Below are 19,104 nucleotides of genomic sequence, written 5' to 3'. Positions count from 1 at the left end.
ATTATTATTATTATTATTATTATTATTAATTATTATTATTATTATTGTTATTATTGTTATTAATTAATAATTATTATTATTATTATTATTATTATTATTATTAATTATTAATTATTAATTATTAATTATTATTATTGCTACTACTACTATTATTATTATTATTACTATTATTATTATTATTATCATTATTATTATCATTCCTGTACTCTATTCTATTTCATCTTTATGACAAATATGATTATGTCATATAACAACAACTTTGTATCGCTTATCACAAACTCTAATAAAACAGATTGATCATTGGTTTTATCATTTCGTGGCATAGTCAACATCACTTACTAATTAGTTCATTGCTTTGACATAATTTATGTATAGTATATTGCTTGCACTCTTATCAAAAGTGGTCTTTTTTTTGAAATCCTACCCACTCAATTTACTTTCCTCACATTTCGGACATTGTACATGTACCGATAGGCAATGTCCATTGTTTTATTCTTCCAGTCTTTATCTCTCTATTTTGCGCTTTCTCCTTTCTCGTTTTTCTGTCTTCTCTCCTAATTTATGTATGACCAGAATTAATATCCTCATTATTATTTATATGATTACAGTTCTATTTGCACGGGTAGTATGATACACGCTTTTCTTGCTTGTTTGGTTCTCTCTCTCCCTCTCTCCTTCTCTATTTATCTGTTTATACATATAATTGAATTTACATTAATTAATTATAGAGATAATTTCGCTTTTCTTGTTAGATTAACATAATCACTTTGCCAAATGTTTAGATTTCCGTTGTTACTGTATCGGTTAGATATGAGCATTTGGGATGGAAAAGTCATCATGCTTGTGTCGCATTATCATCTATGCCTTACTTTGAAAGTCGTGTCAAAATTTGTTTTTCTTTTTCCATTCAAAAAAAAAATTTCCAGCGTAAATCTGAACTGTTTGTCGTACATAAATGAAGAGGATTGTTAATTTTTATGCTATGTGCAGTGAATGAATAAAGCACAGAACATACAAATGACGGAAGTTAGCAATAAGTAAAAGTGAAGCCAGAAGGGAATGACACTAATATATGACCAATTAATTAGTTAATGGTTAACCAAGACCGAAAAGTTAAGAGAGGTAAGTTGTAATGCCCTCACTAGTTGTATTCATGTCTGGTTCAGCGAACAGTGTCGGGGTTACCAAGCAGTTCTGGAAATTCCTCGGTTATGAACTACCTTATTGTTAAGGCGGTAGCAATTTCCAAGGATCACATACCAATTTTTTCCGATATCATTATCGTGGTGAAACAATTTGCCATTGCCTTAATTAAGTGGAACTTTGGTTTGAGAACGTTCAAGCATAATTTTTCAGATAAATTCAAATCATTAGTATCAGTTAAGTAAACCTTATGACAATCTTAAGTCCTACTCTTGAATTGTTATCATCAAATCAAAGGTCGTTTAAGTTGACCTTAATAATTCGGCAGTAAAATTAAATAGTGTTTGTCATAAAAATAGTACACTAAACTTTTAAAGTATTTTTGTGCTATAGAAATATCTCGGGCAAATTAAAATTGACAGATGAATAATTTATTACTCGAAATGGAATTATCGTAAATATTTTCATAAGTCGAATAATAAATCATTTTGTTCGATTTGGGAAATCGAGGAATTTTACAATATATCAAAGTATTGTGTTACAGAATTTTAGCATAAAGATTGTTAAGGATATTTATTAGATGAAGGATTTATCATATTCCACAAAAAAAAATAATTTTTTTAATACCAAAAGTGATGTGTGTCATTTAGCTAGTCTTCAAATCATATGGTGTAGTGGGAACTTTGTATACATCGGGCAAATTAATTCATATTTAAATTCTTCTTATCTGAGAATTAATCTTTCATATAAATTACTTATATCTAGCTGTTGGAATATTGTAAAGATCTTACATGCCTTTTTTTGCGTATATAGACACGTCCACTATGCAAGTTCACAACGGGAGACTGTCACATTCTTTTGCTTACTTATTATCAACATTTTCTTCCAACTCTGTCAACCTTCTAATTTTCATTCTGTATTATATTCTAATTTCTGGTTTGAACTGTTGTTATTATGTTCACTACAAATAAAGTTAACTATCGATAGCTTATTCATTGTATAAACAATTAATTTTATGACAAGTGATCTTTGATCAGAACTACTGGATAACTCGTTTACTGTTTTGGGAAAAATATCATTTCCAAATTGTTACAAATGGTTAGCAGTAATACAACCTGTGTATTGCGACCGCGTGATCGGACGATTTTGATCAATTATGATTATCTATGATCTAGCTTAGATTGAAAACTAAGACTCGTTTAAATGATCGGATTACTTGAATAAATCTAAGAATGAATAACTCTAATGCAATATTGGTCTCAAGAGTTACTTCTGGGGCACTTCAATATTCTGGTTAACGTGTTCTAAATCTATTTGTATTGCAGTAATATCCGTGTTAATGCTAGAGAAGTATCTTTCAGATGACTTTTCCTTGTTTCTTCGTTTACATATATCGCATCGGTATGCAACAGTAAGCCAAAATAGCTGACTAATTTTGCTTTATGATACAAAGTTAGGTTTAGGACAGGACATGAAAATAATGTCACCTTGGCTCCTGGGAGGTTTTGCACGAAACTTTATTGAAAAAATAAAAGGATAACCTGCACTATTTATATTTATCCCGAAAATAAAAATATTTTATCCCGTAAGAAGATTCAGCTTCTGCATCAACGAGCCTTATGTCACCAACATTTGTTTAGTATTTACATCTAATTGTTTCGTTATCGGTTATGAATCATTTCAAGCGTAATTATCCAATGTCATATTTATTATTTAGCAGAATCAATGGCCAATGAAATGACTTGGCAAATAATAGCGAAAAAAATTTTTCATGGGCTTGGCTCTAATTTCCATCTAAAATGTTTCACTATACGGAATAAATATCATACAGGCATCAAGGCTTGGGTCTATAACTTTGTAAATTTATATTAGAGCCAAGTCTAGAAAAACTTGTTTCTTTACTGATTGCAAAGAAAAGCCCTTGTTTTGGTGATACATATATTGCAAATTAAAGAACTAGTGATCTCTCTCTCTTTGAGAAATGATTAATATAAAATAATTCATCGTGTAAAATATGATAACATAATAGCATGACATGGGAAATTTGGTATTCAAACAGAGGGGAGAAATGTCTTTTTGCGCTCAATGCTACATGAAGGATGACACTCGATGACAAAGTAGAGAGAGAGGGAAAGAAAAGGAGAAGAAAGTGGATGAGTGAAGAGTGGAGCGCAAAAATAATATCGGATGCTACCGTATTTCACTTCTACCCGGTAATTCCTAATGTTTGTATTGATTTTTGAATTTATGAATAGCAACAATTTCTTTTAATAATACAAATCTCTCAAATTACTCGGAATGTCTGCTGCTGAAGTTGATTAATTCCTATTCCTTTGGTGACATTTGAAAAGTTGAGACTTCCCAACTTCTTGTCATGCATTTTTTTGGCTTTCTACTTTTTTTTTCCATTTCCATGTTTCTTTTTCTTTTTTTTTGTGAGTTTCGATTGATGACAGATAATCTTTTTTTGATAAATGAAAAAAATGACCAGTTGGATGGTATTTTCATCCATTCATTTATCAGTAAAGCAAAGACAATACCTAATAATTAGAGGATAAAATTGAACAAAAAAAGAAAAAACAAACAAATACATTTTTCATTCCAAAAACAAATAAATAGATATTATACATATTATTTAGAAAGAATAAAGTTTTGAAATTTTAGCAATTAAATCAAATTACAATAACAAATTAAATTTTCAACGAAAAAGCCTCGAAAAAGAATTAGCTTTTTTCAAGTACTTGTTGCTTGTGTTGGCAGATTTCAAGAAAATCAATTAATTATGTCATTTTAAACGAGACATAGAAATATTAGGTAAGCTTTCAGCAGGCAGCAGACTCTACCGACAAAATATTTAGAGTTTTAATTAAATTAATTTTGGATTTTCACAATAGATTCATTCCAGTGAAATAAAAGGCCACTGACTGGAAAGCGTAAATCGTTGACAACAATTGAATTAGCTTTCATTAATTCTACTATTTTTAATAGGTTCAAGAAGCTTTTGCCCATTTCAGATCATCAGTGCGAGGCTTCATTCCCGTTAATTTGGTGACAATAAATTCAGCAGCACGCCAGAAACCAATTGCATCCAATGGTCCATTAAGCCAGCCGGTAGTTATGCAATATCCACATGCATGTGGTGAAATATGATGAAGTTTATGGCCTTTACGTGAAATTATCACGCGCCAATTCTGTAGCATTTCTACCCACCGTGGTAATCCGAAATATGTATGTGACCATTTGTGAATCTGGAAAAAGAATGAGACAGTCATTTTTGAATTATGCGCCTTAATTTTTCAATTTCAAAAATAAAAGTAATTTCTGGATAGGGATATTTTGTTTGGCAAAATTTCTAGAAACTAACTCAAAACTAGCTCAAACTAACTTAATATAACTTAATCACTTAACTTAGCCTATTTGATTTATTGAAATATCTTGAAAGATTTGTCTTGACATCCTCGATCACAGCTATATGAATTATTCTAATTAAATTTCCTGTTTAATTTTGATTAGTAATAATTTAATATTGACCATAAATTCTCATCAAATTATAAATTCTGTAGTACCTGATTGGTAAACGCAACGTAGACAGCCAAAAGTAAATAAAACCAATGTGATGTTGTCAAAGTATCCAACTCAGAAGCTGATAATGTTACATGTTGATAAATGATATGTGTAACCTTTGGTATTATTAATAAGAAATTATCGCCATTACATTCGATGAAATCATGACGTGTTATAGCTGTCGGATCCACGTGATGTTCACGGAATGGTCGGATAAAATGCTAAAAAAAATTTGTTTCAGTTTATGAAGATTTCAACAAAATAAAAAGATTATTCATTAAAATTTATTTAAGCAATATAAAGTATGCATAGGATTTCAAGGGGGAAAAATTGAGACGAATTTAAAAGTTTTAATAAGTTATGAAATAGTTCTAAGGTTTTATGAACGATAAAATTATGACATTGGATTCACGTGATGTTTACGGAATGATTTTAGATGAGAAATTTTGATCATTGATCTTTTCTTTTTAAAATTTGAAGATTTAGGGAAGGACAGAAATTACAAGAAAAATAAAACACTAATGTGGGAAAATTTAGCAGATGAGGGAAAAAAAAGTCGAAACTTAAACTGAAAGTTGTCGTTCAACTGCACTGTCTCAATTTTGTTTTTTTTTTTTAGGATTTACTTCCAGAGAATATCCTTAGCACTATTAAATACGTCAACTGCTAGACAGATGTTATCATGAAAAGTTTCGCAGCATAATTCTTAAATGTCGAAAGGAAAAGTTTTCGAAGTATGTTTTGTTGAACTTTGGTGGCAAATGAAACATTGCCTTCAAGTTTACTGTACGAAAATTTTTAATAATCAGTGATAGTTGATAAAAAGATCACGGCCATTTATGGAATGATAATTTGTCAATTATTAGAAGATGAAAGAGATATCCGAAAGAAAGTTATATTCAAAACCACATTTAAAGGCGTAAATTTTTTGTTGTCTAAATTTATCAAAATTTGAACCTATTGAAAAAAAAAAACGGACCCTGCCGATGAATGTATCAACAGTACCGAAGGAATCAGCAGCCCAATGCACCAGACCGGATAATAAATCAGCTGTTAAAATGCCCAAAAGTGCAAAGAACAGTACGAAAGGTAGAGAAGACAGTTCGAATCGCCGTACTAACAGATATATAACAATAAACAATTCGATAATACCCAATCCGGTTGAAATGATTTCTTGTAATCGCTTTTCTGAAAAATTTTCAATCAAGGTATTATCATTTTTAATCCTAATTCCCCAGATAAACTTTTTGAAAAAACAAGAATTCGAAAATTCCAATTCTCCAGGTAAACTCCATCTGGAGATAAACTATTCAGTAATATCTCTCCTTGTAAGCAGAATTATTTCCCAATACTTTTTTTGATACTATTTATAGTTCTTTTTGTTTTTCTCACTTAATTAAGAAATACTCACCTGGACTATAAAGAGCTGCTAATTTCTTAGCACCAGCATGATGTCGTCCCCAACGTGGCTTGAAAACACCTTCCGGATTGATATTTTCATTCGGATCATCTTTCGGCATAGCATTTCTTGCTTCTGTCATTGCTTTATCACCAAACTGATGAACCACTAACGGCTGTTGCACCGTTGCATAACTTTCTTTCATATGATAAAAACTGTAGCAAAATTAAAATAAGTAATGATAAAATTGAAAGTCAATTGGTCACCTTTTTTTTTGCTACCTGGAAGACAAGCCAGAAGTATCAACTGAAACTGAGTCAGGTATGAAATATAATTTGAATATCAATCATTCATACAGATGGATAAGCCAAATGGATCAATGTTAATTAATTTTTTTGCTAATTATTCGATGTAAAAGTGGGTATCTTAAGCCAAAAATAAAAAAAAATGTAAATGAGATGCTAAATTATTCATTGTTGTAAATTCAAACAAATCATTCATTCAACTATTTGTGATAGAAATAAATAAACAAATAAACTGTTTACAAGTAAATAAATAAACAAGCTTCCAACAAACAAACAAACAATCATTGAATGAAGTTAGTAATATAATGCCAAGAGGAAAAAGCGGAATGAAGCGGAAGTTGAAGCACAAATAGTTAGTGAGTCGATAAGTAAGCTTTCAACAACAAAAAATAAAAAAAATAAAAATAAAGAAAAAACAAATTGAGGAAGCAAAAGAAAAAAAACGATGTTTAGCATGTAAATATATATGATGAATAATGGAGAAAAATTGCCAACTGACAATAATAAATTAGCAATGATTGGCTTGGTTGAATGATTAATTGAAAATAATATGAAAGAATAAACTTTCATCATCCAAACATTCTAATCAACAGATTAATTTCAATGAATTGTTATAAAAAGCGCAAAATGTCATTCTTTATGAAAAGTCATTAAGAAATGGTATTAATTAAATTCAGTATAAAAAAAATGAAATGATTTGAGAGAAGTAAATTTTATTTGAAATATCACAGACAGACACAAAAGGCTTGAAGGCTTTTGTCAAATATTTGATCTCTACCTCAATTATTTCCTTTTACTCATTTCGATAAATTAAAAATTCAGTTCCATTCCTTTTTAATGTAATTCATAATAAGCATTTTTTTTCCAAAAAACTTTTTTGATTTTTTTTTTATTACAAAAAAAAAAAGTTGGTAATAATGTTAAAGAGAGAGCACATTTGTTAAGAGGTAAATGATAATGGTATTAGAATATAATTATCAAGTAAACATAAGCTTGTAAGCATCAGCTAAGTTTAAATAAGAAGAAGCATTTCGAGTATTTTAATCTAAAGTACATCTTGCAAACACCTGTTACGAAGTATCACTAACATTAACTAATTATATCATATAAATTTCAATTGAATGAAATGATAAGTGTCAATGTGAATTAAGCCAAATAAATCATTACAAATTATAAATCGATTATTTTTAACCATAATAATGAAATAACATGTTAGAATAGTGGAAAAAAGTAATGGTAAGAATAGGTTTAAATTAGTAAACTAAAGCTACAATATGAACATTAACTTAATACGTTTAACGTTCACTTATTTTATTGATAAGTAGGTAAATAATAATTAGAAATGGAAAGTGTTAGTAAAGTCATAAGGAATTTCATATGCAAATTATTTGAGCTTTATGATTGCATTGCCTCTTTAAATACTTTCAAAGATAAGAAGTTTATGAAAAGCTATAAATGTGCCCATTGTATTCATACAAATTACTTTTGCTTTCTTGTTTTTAAACCTTTATAAAATTCAATTTTCTTCTCTTCCTATCATAAAATTACCAATTAATTGCCTTTACTGAATTCAGAAAAAACTTTTTCTTTTCCCTTTCTTATTGCATTTTTTTTTTTTAATATTTGAAATTCTAATGAAAATTGACTTAAATATATCGTTTATCTGATATGATTATAATTGTTACAGAGAGCGAGAGAGAGAGAGAGAGAGAAGGCAAAAGAAAAGGAGAGAGGGAGAGAGAGAGAGAAAGAGAGAAAAATGTCGTGGAAAAAAAATGACAAAAGCATTGGTGAAGCTTTGAACGAACAAAAAACTTTGAATCATTCCACTTCATCAATGCCAACATTAAACGAAATGATATGGTGAATTGGAATTGTTGCTATTGATTTTTTCTATTTTTTTTTTCAAACAATATCCTCAAAATATGTCTTTACCCGAAATATATATCTTTACCCAAAATATACATATTTACTCGAAATACATATCTTTACCCAAAATACATATATTTACCCGAAATACACACCTTTACCCAAAATATACATATTTATCCGAAATACATATCTTCATCCAAAATACGTATCCTTACTGAAAATAATCGAAAATGCTTCAGTTATTTATTTTAATTGATATTATCAACCATTATTCCATTAAAAAAGAAAAAAAGAACTTTTCAATGGATAGAATGATAAATTACCTGAACTCAATTTAAATCTCAAATTTCAATTCAAATTTCATTCCAAAAAACTATAATGAATTTCGCATTATAAAAATCGGAAGTTTATTTCACTTTGATCAATAAATTTAGCATTTGTTTGGCAATTGCTAAATTACCAAATATCTCATTGGTAGTTGTGATTTTAAAACGAAGAACTTTTAAGTGTCCTAGAGGGGATGACAGGACTGTCCAATCAAATGTAACTTGCAAACAATGATTGTTTGCATTTCTACAGTTTGTAAGATATTTGCATATGGACCATTTTATTTTTATTACTTTTTCTTTTTGCTTTTGTGAATAATTTTGAAGTTTTTAGTGATTTAATCAGCTGATTTTTTAAAATTTTGGTTTGTTTAAAATAAAGATAATACATTAAATGATTATTGGAGAATTCCTCCAAATCATAATTGTGCCCTAAATTTGAAAAGTAGATTAAAATTTAGCAAATGATAAATACCATTTAAGAACTGCGGTTTGAATGAAGTAATAAGAATCAATCAGAATTAAAAATTGATTGGGATAAAGTTATAAGAATCGATTGGAATGAAGTAATAAGAATCAATCAGAAGTAAGCATAAGAATTGATTGAAATGAAGCTATAAGAATCGATTTGAATGAATCAGTATGTTGAATAAAGCTTTGAAAAAAATGAAAATGTTTTTTGAATAAGATATGATAGCGCTGATAATAATGATGATGCTAAGACAGTGAGGTATTAAATACATGGATGGTGATAATGATTGACAATGATGTTATCAGCTAACAATCACTAATGCATCAGCCCATATTAATGCCACCATTACGTTTGTACTTTCCTTTTAGCGATAGCATATAGCATTGCAATTTTACATTGTGATCATTGGCAGCACTTTTTTTTCCTGATATTATTATTGCAGTGTAGGAAATCTATGCTGACTGATTATTGTGATACGGGAGATTCCTATCAGTTTTATTGTTATCACCTCATATCAATGTCGTGTTAATGAGGTATTAATAATAATATCACGCCATATTAATGATATGTTGACACTTCATTTGTCATCAATTGGGAGGTGTAATTTATATCGTAAAAAATTCAGTTTAAATATATAGCAATGGAAATATCATTTAAAATTATTTCACACTAATATCTCTGATATCAATAACACAAATAATGATCCTATCTCACATGGAATTACTGTAAAATGCGAGGGTGGGTGATAAAAATCCAGGCGCAATGTGTCACTCACATGGACACAAGAAAATGAATTGTTGAAATTAGTGTAATTATAATGTGGAAGGCATTTAGAAACAATTGTAGTAGTGATGAGCAGCAGTGAAAAGAAGGTTTCGTTTGAAGAAAATGCCATCATCGTAAAGTTGACAGATGACAAATTGAATGATAAGGGAAATGTAAAGTTCAATTTCCATTGAAACACAATTTAATTGGCAATGATGAAATTGTGAAAAGATATGGGATTGAACATTGAGGAAAGGCAAGAAATACGTCAGATGGAAGTAATTAAACTTACCTGAAAGGTTTTGTATTTTGTTTGGATGGAACCTGAAGCGTTAAATAGGATGCAAAGAGGTGGAATTAAATGTAAATTGCAAATTCATAAAATTTAGTGTAAAATTATAAACAAAATGTAGAAGAAACTAAAAACAGTTTTAAATGAATGTGACAAAAACAAATGGTTCTTAAGGACGAAAAACTTTGATATATCATAGATGAAATGGAAATGAGGGAAGGAAGTAGAGAGATGGAGGTAATGTAAAATGACTGTGACCTTTGTTGTTGTCACAATATGCATCGATTGTATTGACCAATAGTATTCTAAACCTGGCTACATACATATAGATCTTGTCCAAAGATTTGATGGTCTGATGAATAGGATAATTGCGAGAGAAAATAAGAAGTGAAAAGTAAGAAAAAAAAGATAATAGGAAACGACCATTTGTTACTTCACCTTCTATCCTGTCGGAAATACCTGGTCCTACGCCTGCGAGAAAGGTAATCGTCTCGTTGAATTTTTAGCAAGGCAGGTATTATTTTAGCATATATTAATTATGGTTGGCTCAGTGTTTCATTAAAGAAGTGTTCATTTTATTTTTCTTTTTTTGGACAATAATTCGAATTTTAAATTTTATTTTAACCAATTTCTAATTCGACCGATTAAGGAATATTTCTGTCTAAACTTGACCTTCACTAGTGAAACTAGCAGACCTAGTTTCAAATTAGAGGTAATTTCAGATTGTATGAGCAGAAATCATTTACTTTAAATCCAGAGCAGAAATTAATCACAAATTGTTAATTGGTTGATTTACTACAAATAAGCATTTTAAAATAATTATTGAATGGGGACCAAGATTATTTGGGAAGGAGCCTATTTGCCTAAAAATGTCATGATGACAGAGACGATATTAGATCTTATCCATTGGCTTATCAGTTTATTGTATATTATTTTAAATGTTTTGATATTACTTAAAAATACCTACACATTCTTATCCCCAATGTCTTGTTGAAGACGACAAAAAAAGTTGTTTTAATTAGAATTCAGAATATTTCTCATACAAATGGTTTGTTACAGAAAATCAATAAAATAAATATTTCGATACCTAAAGTGATGAATCATTCATCCAAATCCAACTCTTCCAATTTTTTAACCAATCTTAACTGCAATGTTTAAATGTTGTGGACAAAACCCTTTGTTGTGAATCTTTTTTTTTTTCAATCCATTAATCAAGCTTACATGCAATTGTCGGAATGTTGCAAAGAACTTATGTACAAATGTCAAAAACCTCTAGTCTGACAGTTAAACCAATCGGACAGCTTCCGCAATCACTTTGTTGGGCAGCTCGCCAAGCAATCAAGACGACATATAGACATTCGATTTTGACAACAGTTCAACGGCAGAGAGGCGACAATACGACATAGCGACAATACGTTCAACAGAGCGACAAAACCGCTTGGTATCCTTTAATAGTTATTGTGTATTGTTCATTTCGTCCCTATTATTGTTTCAGTGCGATATTGTACCGTATCATATAAAATCAATAAATGGTACTATCAACGCTGCGAAGTTATAACAACAAAAAATAAACTACAAAATCTTTTCCCGACATGTGTTTTATCAATGAGAGTTATTCTCCTTATCTGTAAATGAAATGTCAAATTATTTCATTTAATATTCATCCATTTATCATATTAATAGCTTTTAACGTTAAGTGATAAGTAATCTAAAGGATAGTTTCAAAAGAAAGGGGGAATATGAGAGATAGGAAAAGAAAGCATCTCTTCCAAAAAAAATTTTCTTTCCAAACATGGATTTGAAATTCATAGTTTATTTTAATTTTCACTATGATTAATTATGAAATGATTTCATCCGAACCTGATATTAAATGAATCTGCTAATTCCAAATTAAGATTAATTTTAATTTTATAATATTTCGCTAAGAAGAACAACAACTAATTTGGCCGATCATAAATGAGTCTACTGGAAGGTTAATTTAAAGCTCAATTTCAATTTTATATTTTTTTCAAAAAATGCCACTGTCTTCTAAATATATAGTAGCAGAAGAAGTGACAATGTAAGGAATGAAGTAAAATCGGTTTTTCTTATATGATTAAATTAATAATCTAGTCTTACAATCACTGTTCATGCGGTTAAATATTTATTTTCGAATACATTTATTAGAAAACTTTTCCAATTTTGACAACAAATTGTTAAATCACAAAATATAAAAACATGAAAGAAATAATAAAATAAATGAAACGCAGAATAATATGTTCCGTTTCCAGAAACTATTCCAAAATATTTTGGATTTTACAGTACCGTAATGATATTAACAGCAGAGAATAATCCGTTTAGTTTACAGTTAAATGAAAACAAGAGAAGAAAATATTTTGGTACTTCTCAAAACTGTTAAAATGTTAGTGATATCAATAAAATATACCTTTTATGATTGGCATCAGAAGAATGAATCATTCATTAATTAGTTAAAATTCTAAGCATTGGGTTTAATTTCGAATACCCCAAAATTACCAATGGAATAATTAACAAAACTGTGATTTCCATTCATATAATCATAAATAATTTGCAAAATAAGTCTTTACAACAATTAATGATTTTCTAAGTTTATTTCAATGAATAACTGGAATAAATAGTATCAAGAAGTGGTGGTGGTTCAGAAGTTTTTTGAAATTTGGAACGTAACTCATCCACTGACCAGTTCACTTCCAATGGCTCCATTAGAATACTTCGAGTTTTCTTCCGAATTCGAACGCTGCTACTACTAACTGTTGGCTCACGTTGTTGAGGTGGTACACGTGATCGTATATCGTTCTTTACGGATGTCGCAGTTGCTTCAGTGCTACTGCATTTGTTAGCTTCTTTAATCGATGGCTGCTTTGGTAATTTTGGTTGAATACTATTAGCATTTATGACTGCTGCCTTCCTGATCTCATTAACAGTTGAATAACGAAATTCGGTGTTTGAAGTAATGTAAACTTCCACCTTACTATTACGGTTATGATTTTCTGGATTAGACCTAACTGTGATATCTTTAGGACTGTTAGCATCACTCTTACTGGCGATCGAATGAAGATCTATTACAGAAACGCTGCTTTGTTTCGCATCTGATTTAAGTGGCGGTGATTGCCTGGATAACAGTTTTGATACAACAGCTTCTGCGCTCCCAATACGTTCCGATGCACGTCGTACCAGTAATTTATTATGAGTGTTACTTGTACGAAGGATTGGTGATGCTATCACCGGCATCTGGAATGATTTTCTTTCTAATAATTCACCTTCTGCACTATGATAATATGTACTCTCCTCATCAACATAACATATTTTACCCTCCGGAAATGAATATTTACGAGTTACATTATCTCGGATACTGGATGGTCCAGGATCGCCATTGCTATTTTCCGATTGACGTCTGAAAGATTCATGTCGAGTTTGCGAAAGAAGAGACTCCTTACGACGTATTACTGGAGAATATGAACTGGTTTCTAAATCTTTTCGTCTATTTAAAGGTGAACTCAGGCCTTGGGCTTCCAGTTCTCTTCGACGAGGCGGAAGTGGAGAAGCAAAATGAATTCCTGAATCAATCATCGAATTTGCCGTTTTTCTTTGTACTATTGGGCTTCTGTCAGCTCGTTTTGAACTGCCTCGCCGTAACAGAATTGGACTTTCCGGTAAATCCGTTGGTACTAATGTTTGCAAGGTTGAATCGGAATGTAGCGATGCTGTACTTATTGTGGAACTTTTACGTGCTAATACTGGACTTTCTGGATCAAATATAACAGATTTTCGGTTGGAAGAAGGACTGCTTTCTAGTGTACCTGATCGATGAAGTGAAGCTGGACTTCCCTCAATTTTTCGGCGACATGGCGATGAAGTACCAAATTCCCGTCGAAACTTCCACTCTGTATTTCGTTTATCATTGTTTTCATCATTAGTAATCGCGTTTCTTTTAGATGAATTTGAACAAATTGATGGGCCACGTGAGAATAGTTTTTCTTCGATTTTTCTTTTTTCTTCACTTTTTTTCCATTTCCACATTGGACTTATTGATTTATTCTGCACATCAGAATTTTCACGTGAAAGTACTGGCGTCTTATCGTTATCATCCTGTTCCACTTCTGTACCAATTTCTTCTTCTTCGCCTTCCGTTGAAATGCTACTCACAAAGTATCCTGCAATTTTCATCTCTATTAATAAACATATCTAATTCTACCTCATCTCTTCCTAATACACGTTCAATAAATTATGCACGTGTTCATAAATGCAATGTTAGTAGCACCTGTTGTGTGACTACAATACTGATAAACGTAAATGAAACACGTTACGATGAACATGAGCTTACTTCCAGCAATAAAACATAAAAAACTGAGAAGATTTGGAAAGGTTAAAAACTTACTGCATTCCATCATTTTCATTGACAAAGGTAAAATTTTCATCGACCACTTTTTAACGATAAGAAATTTATTATTAACCTGAAGATGATGTTTGTAGAGGACGATGTTCCCATTTGTTATAAGTTAGCTTAGGTGATTGTGATACACCTAAGGAACAACTGGACGCGGGTGATCCGATTACACCTGAATCTGAATTACTGACCGATGTTTCGAAGCATAAATCGACATCCGATAATCCTTAAAGATGGAAGATTTCATTTACTTTACAAATTTCACATTAAAATTAAAGCTTTACCAACACTTAAATTATCGATTTTTTTTTTTTTGTTGATTTAATGAAATGCAAAACCGGAATCATTGGAAACAGATGATGAGATAGCAAGCTGAACATCCTTGAATGGTTCGAGAAGGAATGGTGCATTGACAATAAGATATTCCGCCAAATCCGGTAGCCAACTTGTAGCAGAATCTCCTTCTTCAAAAATAACAATGAATAATTATGACGCATTGATCTGTTTCCAAAAACGTACGAATATAATTAATCCTAACAGATATGAATTAATCAGTGCACTGGTCCAGAAATTTTCCCGCCATAATTTTGAAATGATTAGAAATATTTAATCGAGTAGGATGTTCTAACTGCGAAAAAAAAAATTTCGACCCCAACTTCCGGACTGTAAGTTATTATGCTCTTCCAACGATATCGGATAAAAGCTTTGCATGAATCTTCCTAGCTTTTTGTTCTGAACATTCTAGAAGTCTACCAACCCAGTTGCCCAATATTTAAAAGTAAATGGACAAGCCTAGACAAGTCTATCTGTGCCAGAAATGTACTACGGCAGGTAGTTATTCAAATGTTGAAATAATTGTTAAAGTAAGGCGTGAAGAAAATGCAACCTTTCCGAACTCAGAAAAAAAAAAACCCACAAAAATAGAAGTTTTAAAGCAAAGAAATACTTGGATTATCAAGAAGACTTGGTGCGATACAAACAGCCAATGATTGAGCAGTCATTTTTGATTGTGGAGAATTTGCAATTGCTCGAAGTAATCGAAGAAATTTGGAGAGAAGCGCGGAATGTGCAGAAGGTAACATATACAACAATTTGCGTATTGCTTTTTGGCAATCCAATGTTTGCTCCATTGCTGCTGCCCATAGCTCGAAATTACCCGATAGGAGTAACTTTCCCGGGATTTCTCGGAGATATTCCTAAAAGATGAAAGATTAAGAAAATTTCCTGTTCGTAATACATTCAGCTTCCAATTTCGGTCATTTAATTATAGATTATCAAAAAACCACTAGCCATGCATATCTACATTAACATGCTTACCTTGAGAAGAGCAGCAGTGACATGTGGATTAAACTGATAGAAATCCGGTACTGAACCACGATCAAGTTGCGCTCGTAACATGCGTACAGTACTCTGTTTGGGTGATTTCCGAAACAAACCTTCGACGTCCACTCCGTGAAGCATTAAATGGTCAATCATCGTTAACACTGGTTGAGGTGGCGATGAACCCTCCAGTGGTCGTCCAAAGAAACGCCGAGATTCTGATCGACTTAATACACGCCTTGAATAAAGATACTATCAGAAATCTGGTTATTTTACGAGAAGTTAAAACTAAATGGTTTGTAAGCCAAATACAACACAATGTCGTTAAGAAGTGACAAGTATTCATTTTGTGAAGCAAATTTTAATTTTACATACTAAAATAAGTGAATTTGAAAAGATTTCCCAAAATAAAAACATTCAAGGTTTACCAGGTTACTGTTTAGATTAATTTTAATAAATTCAAAATTATACTTAAAATGAGAAACAATGGAAGATGTCGATGAATAATTATTGCCAGCGGAAGCCAACACTAAGCGGCATTGTATCAACGGCACAGCATCAATCTTTTCCAGTTGTATCTCAGATAACCGATAACCAGTATTCTTAACATGTTCCATCACAATACAAAAAACACATTCCGGTCCTTGCAATGTGCTAATACCATCTCCGTTACCAGCATCAAATGATAACTCAACTTCTTCCTCCACTGGTATAGCTAACTCATTAACAAGTTCGCGCAAAATTTCATTTGTTGTTTGTGACATGCCAATTTTCTTCTTCATCACCTGTAACATACATAATACAACAATATCAGAGTTAATTAATTGTGAAGAAAAAAAGATGCAATAAATGGCATTTGTTATCACTGATTTTTCTTTCCTTCATTTTACCAACTTCTTACAACATTAATCCTCTTTTAGAACCAAAATTATCAAGACGATGGTTTTATCGTTTTATCGTTTTCATTTTCGTCAAATGCAATCATGTGTCATACTTTCTTCATTTCACACTATGAAATACTTTTAATTAATTACCAACGTAACTAAAATTTCCATGTCAAAAAAATGGATGGTTTAAAACCTATTGACAAAGGAAAACGACTTTTTTTTTCAATTTGAAAAATTTAATTTCACACCAAACAATGGACATGGAGCGATTAAAAGATAAAAATGATTTTTTAATGCGAAACATCAAAAGACTACTGTGATTAATTGACTAATTAAGCATCGTCAAGATTTTCACAACCAAATGAAAATTTCGTCGTTCATGCATAAATGTCAATTTAACAATTGAGCAAAAATATGGAGAAATTCTGGAAGAAATAAATGAATAATACAGAAATAAAATATAATTAACAATAATTGTCATTACGGTTTCCTAATACGACAATTCCTGTTTCTATTTTCATTTCAAATCTTTAACATACCTGTGTACGTCCATCGATAAATACCGCAACTGGGATGGTTGTAAATCTGGGTGAAAATTTCGCACGACTTCGTAATATTCGTTGTTGCAATAGCATTTCCCATTCTCGTTTCTGATCTTCTGTTCTGTAGATTATTAAATGTTTCTAGATACTCTCATAATTTTCATTCATTTCTTATTATTATTTTTCTTTTTGAAATTCCAATTTGCTTAACTTAAAAGGAATTTAAAAAGATAAACTTTATTAAATTTTCTCCTTTTAAATAAAAATATTTCAAGTGTAATATTTAAATGTCTTCCAAAATTTAGCAGAACACTTAAATAAATGTTTCAAATATAACAATTAAAAGGAAGTAGTTGAAAAAAGGGAAAATTCTGAGTGTAATTTAGAAAATTGGGAAATTTTTACTTAAAAAAATTCATATGTCTAGTAAATTTTTAAAAAAAAAACACTTATGCGACAAATTTTCTACACTCGCTTCATTTTGTTCACAAACATCAATAGCATCAGAATATCGAAATTGCTCAAGAACGGGCGCAGAAGTACAACTTCTCTCGATGACTTAATTTCATGCCCGACACTCATCGACAGATTAGATTGTTGATGATTTAAAATTTAGTAATCAAAAACAATATAATTTATCGATTACTTTTGTTACACTATTTATTATAGGTAAAACAGATCGAAATTTCATTAATCTGATTTTGAATTGATTTTATAAATTTATTCGCCGGAAATGAGAATTGCAACAAAGTTGTATTGACTTATGATGTAACAGGCAATATTATGGTCTTCATCAAATTAATGGTAAATTTTTCAGCAGAAGATATTCAATTAGTGGGAAATAAAACGGAAAAAATGAATGAAACCGGATTAGAAAAGGATTTAAGAAATAAAAATAAAAAATAAATGGTTATATTAATTATTATTAGCAAATAAAAAGAAAAAAAAAACAAACGCAAAATGAGCGATGAAATTATAAATTGGCCATCCGATGAGAAAAGAATGTGGACAGTCATTTGACACCAACCAGATTCGATCCAAACGAATTTTTTCCTTTAATTTGTAACTATTCGTTGCTCTGTAAAAAGTGCATATAGAATAAAGAGGAAGAAAGAAAGAGCGAAGTAATTATGCAATTTAACTATTTAATCGTTAAAATACTGTCATTTGTTCCAGTTATATTTTGCATCTTAAAAGCCAATATTCCCGGTTAACAGTCAACACTTCTAGCTAACAGCTAATATTTTATTTTCTAATTTTGCATACATTTTTCTATAAAATAATGTTAAAAAAAAGTGTAAAATAGCGTTTTTTGATGACAAAATTTCATATTTAAATTTGTCTGAATCATTATTGTAATACAACCTGAAATTATTGACGTGCGTGAAAGTTAAGCGTATGAACGTGTTTCGTTATGTGTTAAGTTATTCGTAGTTTAATATATATTTATGATTAAAATTTCACCTTTTATTTGAAAATCCCTATCATTGCACATTTGATTTCATTGAAACTTTGAGAATTGTATTATTGTGTTGTTGGTATTGCTGTATATTGGCATTTAGCGTTGCACCTGTTGACAGGTATGGTAGGCTCACTAAGCGGACTAACAGAAATTTGGGTCGTTAACATACGGGTGATTGTCAAGTAAGATTAAAATAGATGGATGCAGCGGGGTTAGTTATGACGAACTCTCCCAGTCACCCTCCTTTCGCTGCAATCTGTCGCATCTGTCTCGCGCTCATCTCATCATCACTCATCAAACTCTATCATTTCATTTCAATTTTATTATTACATATATATATATATTATATA

The 19,104-nt window shown here is 30.6% G+C and overlaps 2 protein-coding genes across 2 annotated transcripts; both read right to left on the bottom strand.

The window, feature by feature from the left end:
* Nucleotides 1-4,133: 4,133 nt before the first annotated feature.
* Nucleotides 4,134-6,502, bottom strand: LOAG_05866 (ubiquitin-conjugating enzyme variant Kua; the record flags this gene model as incomplete). The annotated part of the gene is made up of 4 exons (XM_020446994.1): nucleotides 6,119-6,502; nucleotides 5,687-5,895; nucleotides 4,824-4,928; nucleotides 4,134-4,391 (listed from the first exon to the last, which is right to left on the bottom strand). The coding sequence occupies exons 1-4, from the start codon at nucleotides 6,309-6,311 to the stop codon at nucleotides 4,134-4,136; spliced, it is 765 nt and encodes a 254-aa protein (XP_020302730.1). The 5' UTR covers nucleotides 6,312-6,502.
* Nucleotides 6,503-12,722: 6,220 nt separating this feature from the next.
* LOAG_05865 (RhoGAP domain-containing protein) lies at nucleotides 12,723-17,410 on the bottom strand. The gene is made up of 7 exons (XM_003141402.2): nucleotides 17,290-17,410; nucleotides 16,335-16,648; nucleotides 15,861-16,101; nucleotides 15,490-15,739; nucleotides 14,882-15,007; nucleotides 14,611-14,769; nucleotides 12,723-14,310 (listed from the first exon to the last, which is right to left on the bottom strand). Exons 1-7 carry the CDS (start codon nucleotides 17,383-17,385, stop codon nucleotides 12,746-12,748), a joined length of 2,751 nt encoding a protein of 916 aa, XP_003141450.1. The 5' UTR covers nucleotides 17,386-17,410; the 3' UTR covers nucleotides 12,723-12,745.
* Between the last annotated feature and the right edge of the window lie 1,694 nt (nucleotides 17,411-19,104).

The sequence above is a fragment of the Loa loa genome (assembly GCF_000183805.2).
Source record: "Loa loa unplaced genomic scaffold supercont3.14, whole genome shotgun sequence".
Classification (NCBI taxonomy): Eukaryota; Metazoa; Nematoda; class Chromadorea; order Rhabditida; family Onchocercidae; genus Loa; species Loa loa.
This window is presented reverse-complemented; position numbering and strand designations above follow the sequence as displayed.

Coding starts and splice junctions, on each gene's coding strand:
- LOAG_05865 (XM_003141402.2), bottom strand. CDS start 17,385: ATGCTATTGCAACAACGAATATTACGAAGTCGTGCGAAATTTTCACCC. Junction 16,649..17,289: donor TTATCGATGGACGTACACAG/GTATGTTAAAGA, acceptor TGTATGTTACAG/GTGATGAAGAAGAAAATTGG. Junction 14,311..14,610: donor TCTACAAACATCATCTTCAG/GTTAATAATAAA, acceptor TGAAAATTGCAG/GATACTTTGTGAGTAGCATT.